Here is a 17,019-nt window from a genome sequence, read left to right on the forward strand (position 1 = left end):
TACAGCCCCCCCAAACACACACGCACCCACACGCACACATAGCTCTCGCACACCAATCCGCATGCACCTCATACACCCCCCGCCCCCCCCCCAAACACACACACATACACACACCCGTACACACAACTCTCGCACACCAATCCCCATGTACCCCCCCCCCCCCCCCCCACCCGCCTTCCTCCCCCCAACCCCCCCCTTCTCTAATCCCCACCCTTCTGGGTGCGGTCTGGGCCCCGGGGCAGCGACCGGACACACGGGCGTGCGCCGGCCCACCCCGGATGCCGCACGTCCGGGCCAGCCCCGCCCCCCAAGCGCCGGCCAAGCCCCCCGCCCAGGGAGGGAAGGGGAGCCACCCCCGAACCACGGGGCCCAAGGCCCCCCCCCGCCCCGCCCAGGTCAGCCCGGCCCCCCAGTCAAGGCCGATGACCGTCCCGATCACGGCCCCACCAGCAGCGTGCCCGCCACAGCCAACAGGGGGGCCCAACCGCAGGCCCCCACAGCCCCCAGCAGGGCAGAACGCACATCCCCCCCTCCTGCTAGGTGACGTAGTTAATCAGCGGGGCCCAGAGAGAGTAGAAGTCAGCCGATTGGAATTTGTTAGATGCGGACATGGACTCCAGACTGATATGATCCGACAGGAGATTTTTAAAGTGGTTGATACTTAGATTGTTTTTAGTCTTCCAGTTCAAGAGGATAGTTTTCTTCGCTATGGATAATGTGGTGAGGACCATGTGGGCCTTGTTAATCTCTATATCGATGTCACTTAGATCACCTAGGATACATAGTTTGGGGCAAGTGGGTATGTTACACTTAAGCCATGTTGATAAGTCCTCACAAACCTTGATCCAGAATTTTTTAACAGGGTCACAGAGCCACAGAGCATGTATGTAGTTATCTGGTGAGTTACTTGTGCACTGCGTGCAGATATTTGATTGGTTAAGACCCATCTTGAACATCCTTTGACCTGTATAATGAGTTCTATGGAGGATTTTGTATTGTATAAGTTGCAGATTTAGGCTGTTGGTCATATTAAAGTTGATTAAGAGTATTTCTGACCAGAACTGGTTATTGGGATTAATGTGTAGATCTGACTCCCATTTTCCTGTTGGTAGGGAAATTGAGTCATCTATTTTGGTAATTAATCTATATATTTTTGATAATAGCTTTGGAGCACCAATACTACTGAATTCTGTGAAACTTTGTGGAAGTTCCAGGCTGGTTTGATTGAGGGGAAATTTTGTACTTATTATGGATTTGATTTGTTGATATTCTAAATATCTGTTACTGCTAATCCCGTACTGTGAAGAGAGTGCTTGTAAAGGTAAAAAGTTGCTATTATGAATTAAATGCTCTAAGTGTTTAATTCCTTTATTTTTCCACTGGGTAAAATTAATCATATTTTTGTTTAGTAAGATATCGGGATTGTTCCATATAGGGGTGAGCCGACATGGTGTCATTGAAGAGTTAGTTTTTTTTAGAAATTCCCACCAGGCTGTCAAACAAGTGCTGATGTTAATGCTCTTAAAGCACTTATGAGACCTAATATTTGAGCTAAAAAATGGTAAGTTAGAAATTTCCAGATTGTCACAAAGTGTTTGCTCTATGTCCATCCATGTTTCATCTAATGTACTGGGTTTAAGCCATTTTGAGATATACTGTAACTTATTTGCTAGGAAATAGTGATTGAAGTTAGGTAAATCTAGTCCACCCCTGTCTTTAGTTTTCTGTAAGGTTTTCAAGCTGATTCGAGAGGGTTTATTCTTCCAGAGAAATTGGGTAATATGGGAATCTAGTGATCTAAACCACATATAAGAAGGTTTTGTAGGGACCATAGAGAATACGTAGTTGATTTTAGGCAAGATCTTCATTTTTATGGTGGCAATTCTCCCCATGAGAGAAATGGGTAAGGATTTCCACCGAGATGTTTTGCTTTGTTAAAAAAGTGAAGAATTTACCAATTTTCCCTTTTCAGTTTCTTTATTTACTCAGCTGTTAAATGTGGGAAAATAGACAAACATAAAATATTCTGTTTTTGTACAGAATTTGTTATTACCTAATATATCTAACATAGGTGTTGCAACTTCAGGATGAGGGAAGCAGAGATTGCACTGCACAGTTATATTGCGTCCCTTCTCTTTCTTGAAGGTGAAATGATCTTTGAATTTCCACTATGAAAACGCATTCTTGCCCTGTTGTGCCGGTTCCAGCTCTACCTCTGCTAGCTCCTCTTCCGACTCCATTGTGACTGATCACGCAGCTCATTTTTTCATTTTCATATTGGGGTTTCTGGGAAATGCATGGAGTTGACTTAATTTATTTAGAAAGTGAATAAACTCGTGAAACAGAAGTATCGTCATGTAATCCATTGATTTCAACAATGTAACTGTATTCTAAATACCAACTATTTAAATTGTAACTGTAACGGAATACAGTTACTCATAATTTGTATTCTGAATACGTAACTCCGGTACATGTATTCCGTAACTCCCCAACACTGGTATGAACAGCAGGTAACTATCAGGTTTGACTGGAATATCTAAATCTATGACACCTCCATTAATAATGCATTATTAATAGTTCATTATGAACAGATCCGTACAGACACATGTTAAACAATAGTCCAGTAAACAAGACTATATATCACATAAGATTATTTAAAGGAAATTGGTTTTAATCTCAGTGACCTTAGTGACTCTAGTAAAACACTGTTTGGTATATCAGGTAATTAAGGCATAACTGCTACATGCACATTGTGATCTAAATGCTTGGTCTCAGAAACCAGATCTTAAACATTTAGTGTTAGTGCTCATCCTCACTGTATTCATGTCACTTCAGCATTGCGCCTGCAGTAGTCTTTACCTTTTACTGTTATATGGCTTAACCCTTTTTCTATGTAATCTCAAGCAAAACGTGTAACCTCAACATCTGGCGTGTCCACCGCTGTTTTTTTTTTCCATGTTGTCAGCTGATTCAGAACAGTTGATTAGACTGTTAGTTCTTTTGTCCGTTGCCTGTCCTCCGCTCTGTTCACTGCATTCTGCTTTCCTTTCTTGTGTGTCTTCAGAGCGTTTTAAGTTTCTCCTCCTACAGAGCAATCCCCTCTTAGCAGGTTTTACCAAACCCAGGAACAGGGCACTCAGTCCCATGCCCACTGCACAGGAGTAGAAGGCTGACCCATAGTCCTGAGTCACATCCACCAGCACACCTGTGGAGGGGAGGACCGTTAGAGGTAAAGGGAAGCATAAAGGCGGCTCTCCAAAAATGTAACACATCAAAGTTTAGTGAACACTCATTCAGGAATATTATTTGGCATGTGATATCTGTGACTGAACGTGGTGCTGAGAAAACAGCCTTAATGACACCCATCTATGATGCCATCAAATGCAGCATAAAGTGAATTTTGAATAAGACCACCGTTGTTCAACTCCATTAGAACAGATGATAAATTTGAAGTCATGTATGGTGATTTCAGTGCAGTAATAATATTTTTTATATCAGATTGCCATGAATTCAAACTAAACTTCTCTTGTAGCCATGTACTCATTGTTTGTGATATTTTGGTCTCAATGACTTGTCCAGTTTATGTAGAAAACACATTGGAATGCGTGATTTTCATAACTAATGTCACCAAAATAAAATTTTTCCAATCACAAATTAAAACTTTTTGTGACAAGATAAAAACTATGGTGAAGTTTAATTAATTAAAGCATTATTTATAATAAATCTGACTATCTAAAAATATCTCCCTTACCTCCAAGTGGTGGTCCAGCCAGCCCAGCAAAACTCTGGATGAACACATAGACACCAGCAGCTGAGGACATCCTCTCTATGCCCACCACATCATCCTCAGCCAGCAAGGGGATGTGAGTGCATGCCAGGGTTCCCATAAAGAAGCCATACACAGCACAGCACACAGCTAGGCCATAAAACTCTTTAACCAAGGTGAATCCCACCAGATCCACAGTCATTATAATGACACATGTCAGAAGCACAAGAAGCTTGTTACTTCTGAACTGCTTCCGCGTCAGGACCCACCCAATGGAGAATCGGCCTAAGATTTCGGCCACAGCCATGATGGAGAGCATATAGGCGGCGCCGTCCCGTTCCACGCCTCGACTCACGCTCAGCTCAATGATGTAGAGTTGAGGTGCGAAGAAGCCCAGAGTGGCAAACAGTCCGAACAGGGAATACAAAATGAAGCTGCACTCTCTGAGGACTGAGAAGTCTAAGAGTTTAGAATTCTTTGGGGATAGCTTTTCATCACCTGATTTATTTTCTTCGTGTTTCATCTCTAGTTTCTCGGCATCTCTGTCCGTTTTGTCTTCTGTTTCAGATTCTTTCATCTCTGACATTCTGTGTTCTGCAGATTTTTGTTGTGTCTCCAAGCTTGCTTCTCTGTACAGTAAAGTATTTTTCTCTGGACTGCAGCTGTCAGTGTCCTTCAGAGACTGGACTCCAGAGTCTCCAGTGCTCACAGAGCCTTTAGTCAGCTTATTTTCCTTCGTTACATTGTCCTCTAGGTTTGTGGCCTCTATATTTTCTGGATTGGCTTCCTGTTCCTTTAGGGACAACCTGTCCATCTCTGTCATGTGGATTGGCTTGGGTTTGATAATGATTGGTCGAAGCAGCACACCACAGATGATGATGATGCTTTGCAAAGCTCCAATCACTGCCATGGTATGGCGCCAACCAATACTGTTCCTTAATGCAGAAAAGGCTAAGAGACAATAAGATGCATTAAAGGAAAATTCATCTATAAAGCGTCACTAGGTCTGACTTGTATATGGGCTGCTGTAAAATGTGAAAATAGCACGTAACCTTGATGTCAAAGTAACTAACTAAATACTTTAAAAAGACCTAACAACAACAGTGTTGTTTCTCAGTTACTGTCTGTTGACCCAAGCCTAAACACACTGGTTACTAACATACTATGTACATTTTTTCAGTTTAAAAACAGACAAAATACTTTCTTCAAATGTTACACAAATGACTTAATAGTGGATTATAAGGACTATTTTCAACCAATTTCTGATGAGTATTTATTAGAGCAAGATGGTGTTTATGGGAATTACTAAAATTATTTTACAGCGCTATTTTTATGTTGTTTACAAAAAAAATGTCACTAGTAATGATATATATATATTTTTACATCAGGACTGTTTGTAAGCAGGATCAGTTCATTGTTTGGTTCTAATTTCTTGATAACTGTTTACAGTTTTTTACAATGAAGGCTAATCTTTGTCCTTTTGCAAAACAAAGAGAAAAGTACCTTTATTGCACAGTTTTCCTTCAACTTCTTTTCTCTTTACGCTCTTTTTGTTTAACCATAACCATAAAACGTCAGTGGAAGCTCTTGCTCTCACCTGGAGCCAGGGCAAACATCGACAGAGACTCTCCAGTAGAAGCCAGAGCTGTGACCAGGGGTCGCCGGCGGTTAAAGTACTGAGAAAGTATGGTTACAGTGGGCAGGAAGGTCAGAGAGTAACCCAATCCTGCAGAATTAAAAAGACACAGATTTTACCTGGCAACATTGTTAAAGAACAAATAATAATCATGTAAAGCTTAAAAGGGCAGATTAAGGAATAAGTAACCATCTTAATACCTGCAATTAATCCATATGTGATGTATATTTGATTGATGGAGCTGGTAAAGCTGGTGGCAATGGTACCCGAGGAAATGAGTAATCCTCCAATCATGACAACAACTTGGAAACCGAAGCGGTTAGTCATCACAGAGGAGAGAGGACCTGAGGACCCATGGTGAAACTGTTATTTCAATCAGAGGTCTAATCTTGCGGGATTACGTCCATTTAACCACGGCGGCTCTACTCACCATTGAAGGTCATAACAAATACACAGATGGAAACAATCCAGGAGATCCGACTGTTGCTCTCTCCAGACTCCTCCATCAGGTCCTGGAGGAAGATGCCGAAGCTCTTGATGGTGCCATAGGTGAAAACTTCCACCAGGAAAAAAGCCACAGCAATCACCCATCCCCAGCCTCCATCCGGGGCCTCTGAGTACACATTGGGCCCTAAGAATTGTATACTCGTGACTCCACACCGCACCATGCCCTGGAAAAAGAAACAGCAGTAAAAAAAATATAAAAATTAAAATAAAAAATGTGCTTTTACTGGGTCTCTGGCTTAATGAAATAAACTAAATTTGGTGGCAAAATAAATCCTCCCCTATATGCTTGTTTTAAGCGTGACCGCGCACGGGTAAGCGTGAACGCGGATTAGCCCACCGTAGCCAAAGCTGCCCCACAAACACCTGGACCCGCAGCGAGTAATTCACAAATATTTTGGCAATATTTCTGTTGAAAGGAAAACGGTGTTTTGAAGGTGCATGCGGGGTGCGCGTACCGCCTTGAACGAGGCAAAAGCGGAGCGAATTCGGCGGTTTTTGCAACAAGTTTGAGGATAAGTAATTAGTTGATAGCGGTTTGGTTAAGTTTAGCTAACAACAAACGGCAGCATCAGCGGGTGCACGCGCCTCCGTCCAGTGAAGCCTGTGTGCCGCACGCGCGTCCTCCCTCGAGTTTTAGCAGCAGTGAAGAAGACTAAAGCTTTGGAGCTGCTCCTGGTCTCCTGTCACAGATCTGAGCTGACTTTAAACTGCTGCCTTACAGTAGATGTGATGCTGGTAAGACCGTACGCCCTCTCTCTTATATCCCTCTTTTTTTTCCTTCTTTTTTTTTAGCTACTTCTTTACATCATTATCAACTACTGTTTAATGTACAAACACTGTAACCGAAGATGGCAAGGAGGAAGAAGCAGCAATAGTTTAAGTTCAGTCCCTCTCTGCACAAGGCTGGACCTAATCAATTATTAATGTAGCTGGGAGGAGAATTGGCTAAATTACATGTTTCTGGTATTTTGTGAAGTAGCCTAGTGGCTAATGCGGATCTACAACATACTCATTCTAGATGAACTGAGAGCTGGGATGTAATGTGTAAATATCTAGGTTTCACAACATTAGACTTTGTGTCTCCCCTTTGCTCCAACAAGCAGGGTATCGACACTTTTGTGACTTAACTTTTTCCTATTCAACTTCTCTCTTTTAAATATTATTTTTCTTAATAGATGAATAATGCTACCCGAATTGCAACTCAGTCCTATATGTTTTAGTATGTGCTAGTCGTCTGCTTAAATCGTGTTGCCTTTAAAACCTACCAAAAATACATATTTGACCTAGTTTGAACTATTTCTTACACTTACTTTCTAGTTTATTAGGTACACTAGTGTAAACAAATGCATTCCAATATAACAATCCTGCATTAAATCCCCCTTCATGACTGTGATAATGTTCAGTTTATGTCGAAACAGCGTTAAAAAGTGAATAATTCCACTGTGTGACCATTTTTTTCTGGGTGTTTGGTATTTAGGTTTATAATTCATGTACATGTATGTCTGACAGTGCTGTATGCGATGAAGATGTCAATTTCCCTGTGGGAACCTCCCAAAGGGATCAATAAAGTTGTCTATCTATCTATCTATCTATCTATCTATCTATCTATCTTGTGGACGATGTAGTGTGTGGTGCTGTTAAACTGGATTGAATTAAGTTATTTAACCTAGCCCACTGACTAAAATGGGGCTGTTCAAATAAGTGCAATTCAATTCACCATGCAATTCATTAGTACTACAAGCCACAGCCTCTAAAATGTAAACACAGTTGAATCAACAGCTCTCTCAATTATTTTAAACATGCTGAACATCATAACCTCCATGAAGCTAAGATTTAGTGCAGAGCTGTTATATTAGAATGGATTAGTTTTCACTTGTGTACCCGATGCACTATCTAGTGAGTGTATGTGCAATGAGATATCATGTCTACATTCTTGTGAATGAATGCTTTCTTTTATGCTTACCTAGTATATTTGGTTTCATAATCTACATCGCATTTAGTTTGACCTCACAATTCTTCAGAGTTTTTGTCATATTTAACAATAGGAGGTACCTCTCATAAGCTGTACTGGCATGTTAAGCTTAGTGTAAACCCCTTTGTTTTGAAACTCTTGACTTCACATATTACATCTAATGATTAAAAAAAAGAACACTTCTGCTATTCCATGAACTTGCTGTGAAGTTTAAATTAACACAAGCACTCTTTATGATATTTGGCTGTAAAAAACTTTATTATTTAAAGCAAGTGAACATGAACTGTGAATGACTGCACAGAAGGTAAAAGTGTGTAGTCTTGAAAACCTTTATTGATATGTGCTAAAGCTGAATATAGGCGTGACATACATACCCATACAGTGAATGGTGTAGCAACATTCTTTTAATACAAGTGACGCCTGCTTGCCACATACAAAATGTTTCATAACACTCGGTTATATGTATATTAGTATGGAGAGTTTTGCTAAAGTCTGAAACACAAATAAATGCAACAACAAAGAACAATAGTCAGAAAGATGAAACTATGAAATAGTTTATGGAGAAGTACTGATACTTAGCAAATAGCAGCCTGTTTGGATGTCTATGAGGTTCTTTTCATTGAAGTTTTTCTAATGCCTCTGACTTTTTATTACTTTAGTTTGTTGTTTAGTGTCTCCAACAAAAGTAGTGAAAGTAGGTTAATCAAGAACAGAATCAATTTATTCAAATTAATGATTTTCCTTTTGGTTAAATAACCGACTAAAATAAATAAATAAACACAATTTTCAAATAGTACTCACACACGACGGATGTTGTACCTGTTAAGCATTTTTTTTAATAACTAATTGGGTTTAAACAGAACATCTTGTTTGTACTTTCAAATTAAGAGCGGAGGGAGGGGGTGTTGTTGATTTTTAGGAGCCATTTAGTCCGTCCTCGTGCGGCTGACGCAACGTGCTCGGTCCAGCAGCGGCGGCTCGTGCGGTCAGTGGGCAATGATACTTAAGCAACAACTAACACACTAACACACACACTTTGGAAGTACCTGTATATCGCTTGTTTGCGCCAGATAAAAGCTTTAACTCAAGCAATCATAGTCGTTTATATTGCAGTTATTTTAGCTTCTGTCTCACCTGTAGGTCGCTAGTTTCAGATAAAATAAAGACAGTCCTCCCTCCACTCGAGTAATCCTTTAAGTGTCGCGCGCTTCTTCAGTGAACTTCAATGGTTTACGGGGTGCACGTACTCTCACGAGAATTTGACCCCAAACACTCGCCGCACACTTGGACATATGCATGTCTGAGACGAGCTTACATTCATGGATAGGAACGGGGAGGGGGAGAGAAGGGTTAAAGAGATCTGGTTGAAGCCAGTTCTCCGTATCCGTGTGCAGATCTCTTTCACTGTGCGCGCACACACACACACACACACACACACACACACACACACACACACACACAGTCCTTAAACTTGGGGTGCAGTTGCTAGAAACGTCCGACCTCATGGTTGTTGTGTTGGAGACTGACAGAGCACTTTCTGTGTGAATACATAATTAGAAAAAAAAAACAAAAAAACAAGACACTGTATTTTTTTCTAAAAGTTATCAGTGTTCTAATGTGAAATATGGCATTGGGTCTGAGTCTACATCATTCACTCTTTTTTGATGTTACAAATACCCACACTTGTCAAAATATAAAGTACACTAATGGAGGAGTTTATCTCGAACCATCTTCAGAAAGATGGTAATTCAAATGTATGATCATTTTGGAGGATGGAGTTTGAGATCCTGTTAAACTGGATTTAATTATGTTATTTAGCCTAGCCCATTGATTAAAATGGGGTTGCCAATATAATATGAGCATGCGTCAGTACAACACAACACAAGTTGTGAAACAGACGAAATGAAAACAGACAGCACTCTTGGTTATTTAAAACAAATGCTGAAGACCATGACCTTCATAAGGCTGAGATTTAGTGCAGGACTGTTACTTTAGAATGCATTTGTTTTCTCTACTGTATCTAATAAACTGACAAGTCAGTGCATTTTTCCATTTTTAAGTGACTGAAGTTTCACAACACCAGAATATTTTCAGTCACTGTCTGGTTTGTACTACAACACTTCCATCTCAGATATGACCAAGTCCTCACATAAAATCTGATTTTACCTTTGACTTTCTGCCTGGACATGTTTAATTACATTTCAGTTATGACATTAACTGACATTATGACATCTAAACGTGTTGATCTATTGAGAAAGTACAACATTTCATCTACATTTGAGATTGTGTCTCTGCAATTTACAAGTTCATCAGGATATACTGGTATGATGAAGAAGGAAGAAGCGGCAGTAATGAGTTGATTCACTTTCACTATAGCATGCACTGGATTATTTGATGGGGTTTAGTCAGGAGAACATGATTAGCGCATGAAGGAACTGTGTCACTACTGTTTTGAAACAATCTTTGGGTTGTGTCGTAACTTTATTCAACCTGAGATTTCTTTGTGGAAATCTCTCTAGTGCTATCATTTCAAACTACAGACAACCAGGAGGTTGAAGCTAATACCACTGCTAACTGCAATCTTAATATTTCTGCAGGTTGTATTTTCTTAAAAAAAACTCATTTACACAGAACATTTGTTTTTATTATTGTCTTTTTGACCACCATATGATGCTTTTTTGTGCTCAGAAACTCAGCCGGAGAGATCCCTCATCTACTTCAGATATCTGACAAGCAATGTAGTAGATATAAATAATGTTCTTCCTTTTGCCAAATTAAAATTTAGTACTACACGTTTCTACTTTCATTTGATTCCAACTCGTACCGTCCTGTTAAATGCACTTTAAGGTACTCTATACTCAATTACGTTTGTTTGACAGCTTTAACACTGTAAAGATTAGGATTTCTCAAAACAATTAACAAAATACACCTTGGAATAAATATTAAATCATTGGTCTCCAACCTTTCTGAATTCTCACTTCTTACAAACAGCCAGTTTATCTATCATGTTTTCATTTCAGTAAACATTCAAATTATCCAATGTCTCACCAAAAATCTTATATTAGATAATAAGCCCCCCAAAAATGTGTCGTTTGTCTCAGTGTTTTTCTTTTGCCCTCTCCAATTAATTATTTTATGAGCCCTTGCACGTTGCTAACACACTGATGCTTCGGTATTAAATAAGATTTTTACATCTTTGACTACATTTTACTTAAATAGTTTTTATCATGCAGGACTATTTCATGTAATGGAGTATTCTTAAGGGGCTTTATTAGAATTTCCAGAGAAACATGTTTTTTTTGCAGGACACATTGTACTGTTCCAAGAGTGAATTATGTAGTTCTATATCATATTTTAAGCTAATTTAGTTGCTGCTGTAAACCAAACATTCCCCTCTTTGTTAAGAAGAAATTTCTCATATAAATTCAGTGTGTTTGCATACTGTAGAGATCAATGTTTAAATAATAACTTGATGTGCCAAGCTTTAAGTGAGACCTGTGTAACCCTTGGTAGATTCTGACCCAAAATGGCAGAGGCAGTAATCCAGTCACTTCTGACTGGGATGCTGCTATTCGGGCTGCTGCTCCACACGGTGTCCCAACATGAAGCCAGGGTTGATAAGCCCAATAGGAAGCCCAATTTCATCATCATACTGGCAGATGATATAGGCTGGGGTGACCTGGATGCTAACCAGCCTGAGGAGAAGGCAAACAATACACCTTACCTCAACCTGATGGCTGCACAAGGACTGAGGTAGTGACCTGAATTATTTTCATACCTGATATATAGCTCTAAAGTTTACGTCATTGTTAAATTCCTTGACATCGTTCAAATGACTAGATATTTTACATCATTTATCCTAGACTGTCATTTCTTGGTAAATATAATATTGTTTTTGCAGACTGACAGACTTCCATTCCCCAGCTTCAACATGCTCTCCGTCCCGTGCTGCCATCCTGACAGGCCGCTACGGCCTAAGAAACGGCGTGACTCATAACTTTGCGGTGAATTCTGTGGCCGGTCTGCCTCTGTCTGAAGTCACCTTGCCCCTGCTTCTACAGGGGGAAGGATATTACACTGCCATGATTGGAAAATGGCATCTCGGGCACAATGGCCCATATAGTCCAACTCACAGAGGTAAGTGGGAGCTTGGCATTTAAACTTAAGACTCAACTAGACGTTACAGCCATGGGTCAGGCTGGAACTTGTAAAATGTTTTGTGCAATCTGGTTAAACCTAACCTAACCCTAACCATCTAAAAATTGTACTTACATCTGCCTTGTAAAATAATGGAATATGAGCGAATTCACTCATAGCCGCACATGCACACACACGCACACACACGCACACACACGCACACACACGCACACACACGCACACACGCTTTTTTGTTGCACAAGACTGTATCTTTCCAGTTCAGTATTTCGGTGTCAGTTTCTAGACTTTTCCAAACACGTCAAGTGTTTGTTGGCCTCACCGCAGGAACTAGACTGGGTCACTAATCACAAACTCCATCCAGCTGTGTCGGCTTGTGACGGCGCGTTTGCACCTGACTCTTCTCGCTCTGCTGACTCAGCTCATCAGCGTCTTTCTCAAATCCCATTGACTGGCCAAGCCTTCCTTGTGCTCAGGCATTTTTCCGGTTCACATGCAACAGTGATGATGTATGTTGCAGAAGGAAAAAAAGCCCTAAGCCCTCAGTGAGATGTGTAATCCTTTTCTTTATTATAACAAGATTGTTGTTAGTAATGCATTTAATCTGTAATAAACGTCAAATGATTAACTGAAAGGCATACTTAAACTCAGGGACATTGTGTCTCAGTAACAAGACTTGTCTCTTGCACAGGTTTTGACTACTACTTGGGTATTCCCTACAGTAATGACATGGGCTGTACAGACATACCAGGATATAATCTACCCCAGTGCCTGCCCTGTGACACACCTGGACCTCAAGTGATCAGGTGATTCGTTTCTTTGTTTCTCTTAAATGAAATACAGAGAATAATGTTTTCTCTCAGCCTTCCCAACCTCTTTCCTTTCTGGTGTTGGACATTGTGTTGCTGACATCTTGACTTTACAAGATCATGGTAATTAGTATTTAAATAACCTAGAGTTATGAGTTTCAGAGTAGTATTTTTGTGTAATCTGAATCCATAACACACTTATAACTTACCGAACACAAACAGACTCTGCTATTTAACCAACTGAGGCTGACATTTGCACATGTTGTAAGTAGTATCAACTGTTTATCCTTTCTGATCCACATCCATCCTACAACACCCTAATTCCAGACCTTATAACCACTTGACAGCCACAGTCACACAAACACACATATCATCATTTATCATCAGTATGTTTTATTGTTCTCATGCTCTAGATTGAGGAGGAGCATACATGGAGGCTGTTATTCCAAAGTGGGGCTGCCTCTGATTGAAAACGGCAGTATTGTGGAGCAGCCACTTGACCCGTGGACACTGACAGAACAATACAAATCTGCAGCACTCAGGATTATACACAGTGCAAGGTGCAACACAGCTGCAAAGATACACCCAGATGATAAAAATGGATTGATCTGTGCACTTTTACCCAAACAATTTGTGCAAGATGTTGGAATATGATGATTAGAGAGCTTGTGTTTCATTTGCTCTAGTAGAGTACATCTGGCTTTCCTGACATTTAAGCATATTTCTACCCAGCCTTACCAACCACAACCATTTTATCTAACATGGGGCAATTTTGATTCAATGAAGCAAGCAGGATGTTACAGGTTACAGGCCTTCCAGAGATTCTAGACCAATATGCATTTGTGCACAAATGCACCTCAGCTGTTATTCACAATAAGAGAACATAATGACCTGAAAACCTGAGTAGACCCTCATTAAACGGAGCACAAGTTTACATTTTGTGCCTGAATATTGTAAACCGGTTAAGCAGACAGTGAGACCTGGTCTGTTAAGTGTGTCAGAGTATCTCTTTACATTAAGTCTGCATGCGGGCGAAACTGAAATTTGTCATGAATTCCTGTATCATTACCTCGTGGACCACAACAGTAAAGACAGTGCTGCTGTTTCTTCTTATTAAAAGCTCTCACACGACTTTAGTTTGACAGTGTTCAGAGTCTTTGTTGGTGTGCAGCTGTTTTCATTCGAGAGTTCTGAATAATGTTTTATCATATTTCTTGAGGACGTGATGAGTGAAGATCTTGTAAATCAGCATCATTTGCTAAAATTTGTGGCAACTTGTAAGTCACTGTTTTGGCTGGGATATGAGGACTAGACTGTATCTTCCAGACAAAGTATTAATAACGTCTACATACAGTATAATGTCACCAAGATCAATAGCTCTTTACTGAGCACCGCTTTTGGTAATCCTTAGCTGATGTCAGTCAAAGAAGCGTTGATTCTGCTACATATTGTAGTATTAAACTCTTTTAGTGAACATTTTACTCAAACGTCATACAGATACAAAAAGACATTCACTGTAGCTGCACCGTGCGTCCAGACAGAATTCAGGAGATTTGTGAGTGAACCTATCTGCGAGGAGAATATCGGTAGTTGTACAGAACTGTGCTACTAGTGTGCTGTATTGTGTGTCTGTGCATGTGTTGGAGAGACAGAAGGAGGGCTTTAAACCCTGCTGTTTGCAGCTGTGTATGAAAGGCATCGTGCCTCCAAGCTATACTACGAGGTCATGAGAACGAGAGCAGGAGTTATCAGTCACATGCAGTCCAGACTCAACAGCAAGCTTTCATTCATCAAAGTAATTTTAAGTGAGCGCTGTGTTCCAGATGTAAAGACCTACAATCCTGCACAATGTAGAAAATAGGAATGCCACATAGAACTCATCACAATATACAAGAGTTAATTATGTGTAATAATTTTATGTGCTAGTATAGTTGCATAGTTATTGCATGGAGAACACACTCTGTGTTGTTTAAAATATTGGCCGAGGAGGTTTTGTTGGGCTTTTCTAAGCCTGACTAGACATGTGTTTATATTGATGAAGAAGTTGTGTATTTTACAGCTCTGACTGAATTGAAGCATATGATTATTTGTCATCATTAACAGTAAAAATACAAGTATAACAAAATGTCTGAAAGGAATCTAAAACTCTGATATTACGATGTTGCATGTTTTGAAGTCATCAAGAGTCTGTTAGACCATTTTACTTGAATGCAAATCTGCTCATGAGCAAATATTGTTTTAAAGCAGCATCTCTCAGCATACACTGAACTCAATGTCACTTTGATCATTGTCTTTTCAGAGAGCGAGGACAGCCCTACCTGCTCTACATAGCACTGGCTCACATGCATGTCCCCTTGGCCCCTCCACTCTCTACAGATGCCCCAACCGCTGCTCAGCACCCAGATGATGGAGTGTACGCTGCCAGTTTGCGAGAGATGGACAATCTGGTCGGGGCAATAAAGACAGCTTCTGATAACTCAGATAAAGACAATACACTCATCTGGTTCACCGGTTAGTCAAATGAAGCAATTATGTCCCCATACCACTGTCTGTTATCCTCAAAAAGTCCTCAAAAACAGTTTTAATGTGTGCACACACTTTAGGTGACAATGGCCCTTGGGAACAGAAGTGCCAGTATGCAGGAAGTGTAGGACCCTTCACTGGAAAATGGCAGACCAGCAAGGGTATAAAAAAGGCACTTTTGGAGTCAAGCTCAGCATTGCTTTATGGGGGGGATTGTTGGGTTAAATTATATGGTAGTGACTGTATCTTCTGTACATATTGCCTGGAGCTGTCCTATTTCTAAAGTCAGTTTTTGCTTGTATGTTAGGTGGAGGTTCAGCTAAACGGACCACCTGGGAAGGAGGTCACAGGGTGCCGACAGTGGCCTATTGGCCTGGACGGATCCCTGCAAACACCACCAGCTCTGCCCTGCTCAGGTACACCCTCTTGTACTTGTATACAGGTACATACATTATAAATGTGTGTATAGAGATGAATATTTACATAGATTCTACCCAGTGCAGTCATATAAACTCAAGTAATAGAAAAGGAGGAACTTGATGGTATACCTCCACTTAGTTACTGAAGAATCTAAACTGAAAGCTGGTCCACTGAATGAAAGACAGTACAAAACAGCTCTTCGTCACCACTTTTCTTTTCATGCAGTGGTATGGACATCTTCCCAACTGTTCTGTCCCTGGCAGGGGTAACACCCCCCTCAGACAGACGTTATGATGGCATCGATGCCACAAATGTCCTCATGCTTCGTGAACAGACGGGCCATGAGGTACAAGAAAAATCCTGTAATTGTTCATTTAACTTTGGTCAAGTTTGCTGCAGATGATGTTGCTTCCCTTCTTTCTTGTAGTTTCTCTTCCACCCTAACAGTGGTGCTGCCGGGTCGTTTGGTGACCTACAGACAGTTCGAACTGGGAAGCACAAAGCTTTTTACATCACAGGTACTTATCAAATATGCATATGTGCTAGCCGGGCAGAGAAGTAAGTAATACAACAACAAACAGCATGAATTGGTTAGAGATTGCCCACAGTCGTTACAGTGTGGAGTAATGTTACTGTAGATCTGAGCTAATGTGGAGTTTCATGCAGTAAAGGATTTAGTGAATAAGTTTTATTTAGCATACTGTATATCTGTAGTGCTGCCACTATGATGGAGAGTATTCGTGTCAACATGATGGGGCTAGCCCGTGGCCTTGTTCTGTTTGTCTGGACATATTTTTAATTCTACACTGACTCCTAAAGCTGCATTGAAATGAAGTGAATATTGCTATCCTTCATCATACTGCTGTTGTAACATGCAACATTAAGAGAAATGTGGGAATCACAAAAATGTGGTACAGGTGCAGCAGAGGCATGCGGCGGCGGAACAGGAATGCAGAATATCCACAACCCGCCGCTGATATTTGATCTGGAGCGAGACGAGGCTGAGGAAACACCCCTGCAGGTTGGGACACCTGAATACAAGGCGGTAGCAGAGAGGATCGCCCGCCGGAGGGAGGAGCTATTATGGGACATCGCCACAGACAAGTCAGTGTCCACAGCAGACTACAGAACAGACAAATCGGCGGCACCCTGCTGCGATCCCAGACAGGCTGTTTGCAGATGCCACACACTGGGCTGAGGGTTGAAAGCCAAACATGTAAACAAATGGCTG

General features: G+C 40.8%; 2 protein-coding genes across 4 annotated transcripts; one reads left to right on the plus strand and one right to left on the minus strand.

The window, feature by feature from the left end:
• Positions 1-1,992: 1,992 nt before the first annotated feature.
• Positions 1,993-9,231, minus strand: LOC311504423 (monocarboxylate transporter 7-like). 2 transcript variants are annotated; one of them, XM_084567493.1, is made up of 6 exons: positions 9,016-9,231; positions 5,833-6,073; positions 5,603-5,746; positions 5,364-5,492; positions 3,752-4,717; positions 1,993-3,205 (listed from the first exon to the last, which is right to left on the minus strand). In XM_084567493.1, the coding sequence occupies exons 2-6, from the start codon at positions 6,068-6,070 to the stop codon at positions 2,919-2,921; spliced, it is 1,764 nt and encodes a 587-aa protein (XP_084423619.1). In that variant the 5' UTR covers positions 6,071-6,073; positions 9,016-9,231; the 3' UTR covers positions 1,993-2,918. The 2 variants fall into 2 exon arrangements, with proteins under 2 accessions (XP_084423619.1, XP_084423620.1); XM_084567494.1 differs by lacking the exon at positions 9,016-9,231 and having other exon boundaries at positions 5,833-7,089.
• A 1,768-nt stretch (positions 9,232-10,999) lies between these two features.
• Positions 11,000-17,008, plus strand: arsg (arylsulfatase G). 2 transcript variants are annotated; one of them, XM_084567685.1, is made up of 10 exons: positions 11,000-11,634; positions 11,783-12,018; positions 12,728-12,842; positions 13,259-13,405; positions 15,145-15,356; positions 15,449-15,529; positions 15,676-15,784; positions 16,014-16,134; positions 16,216-16,306; positions 16,706-17,008. In XM_084567685.1, the coding sequence occupies exons 1-10, from the start codon at positions 11,408-11,410 to the stop codon at positions 16,984-16,986; spliced, it is 1,620 nt and encodes a 539-aa protein (XP_084423811.1). In that variant the 5' UTR covers positions 11,000-11,407; the 3' UTR covers positions 16,987-17,008. The 2 variants fall into 2 exon arrangements, with proteins under 2 accessions (XP_084423811.1, XP_084423812.1); XM_084567686.1 differs by lacking the exon at positions 15,449-15,529.
• Positions 17,009-17,019: the final 11 nt, after the last annotated feature.

Source organism: Chelon labrosus (genome assembly GCF_963514085.1).
Source record: "Chelon labrosus genome assembly, chromosome: 19".
Taxonomy (NCBI): Eukaryota; Metazoa; Chordata; class Actinopteri; order Mugiliformes; family Mugilidae; genus Chelon; species Chelon labrosus.

Excerpts from the sequence above, each read along its gene's own strand:
- arsg (XM_084567685.1), top strand. The coding sequence starts at position 11,408 with ATGGCAGAGGCAGTAATCCAGTCACTTCTGACTGGGATGCTGCTATTC. Across the intron at positions 11,635-11,782 it reads ATGGCTGCACAAGGACTGAG|ACTGACAGACTTCCATTCCC; the intron begins GTAGTGACCTGA and ends TTGTTTTTGCAG. Across the intron at positions 13,406-15,144 it reads AGGATTATACACAGTGCAAG|AGAGCGAGGACAGCCCTACC; the intron begins GTGCAACACAGC and ends TTGTCTTTTCAG.
- LOC311504423 (XM_084567493.1), bottom strand. The coding sequence starts at position 6,070 with ATGGTGCGGTGTGGAGTCACGAGTATACAATTCTTAGGGCCCAATGTG. Across the intron at positions 4,718-5,363 it reads GATGTTTGCCCTGGCTCCAG|CCTTTTCTGCATTAAGGAAC; the intron begins GTGAGAGCAAGA and ends ATTGTCTCTTAG. Across the intron at positions 3,206-3,751 it reads GGCTGGACCACCACTTGGAG|GTGTGCTGGTGGATGTGACT; the intron begins GTAAGGGAGATA and ends TCCCCTCCACAG.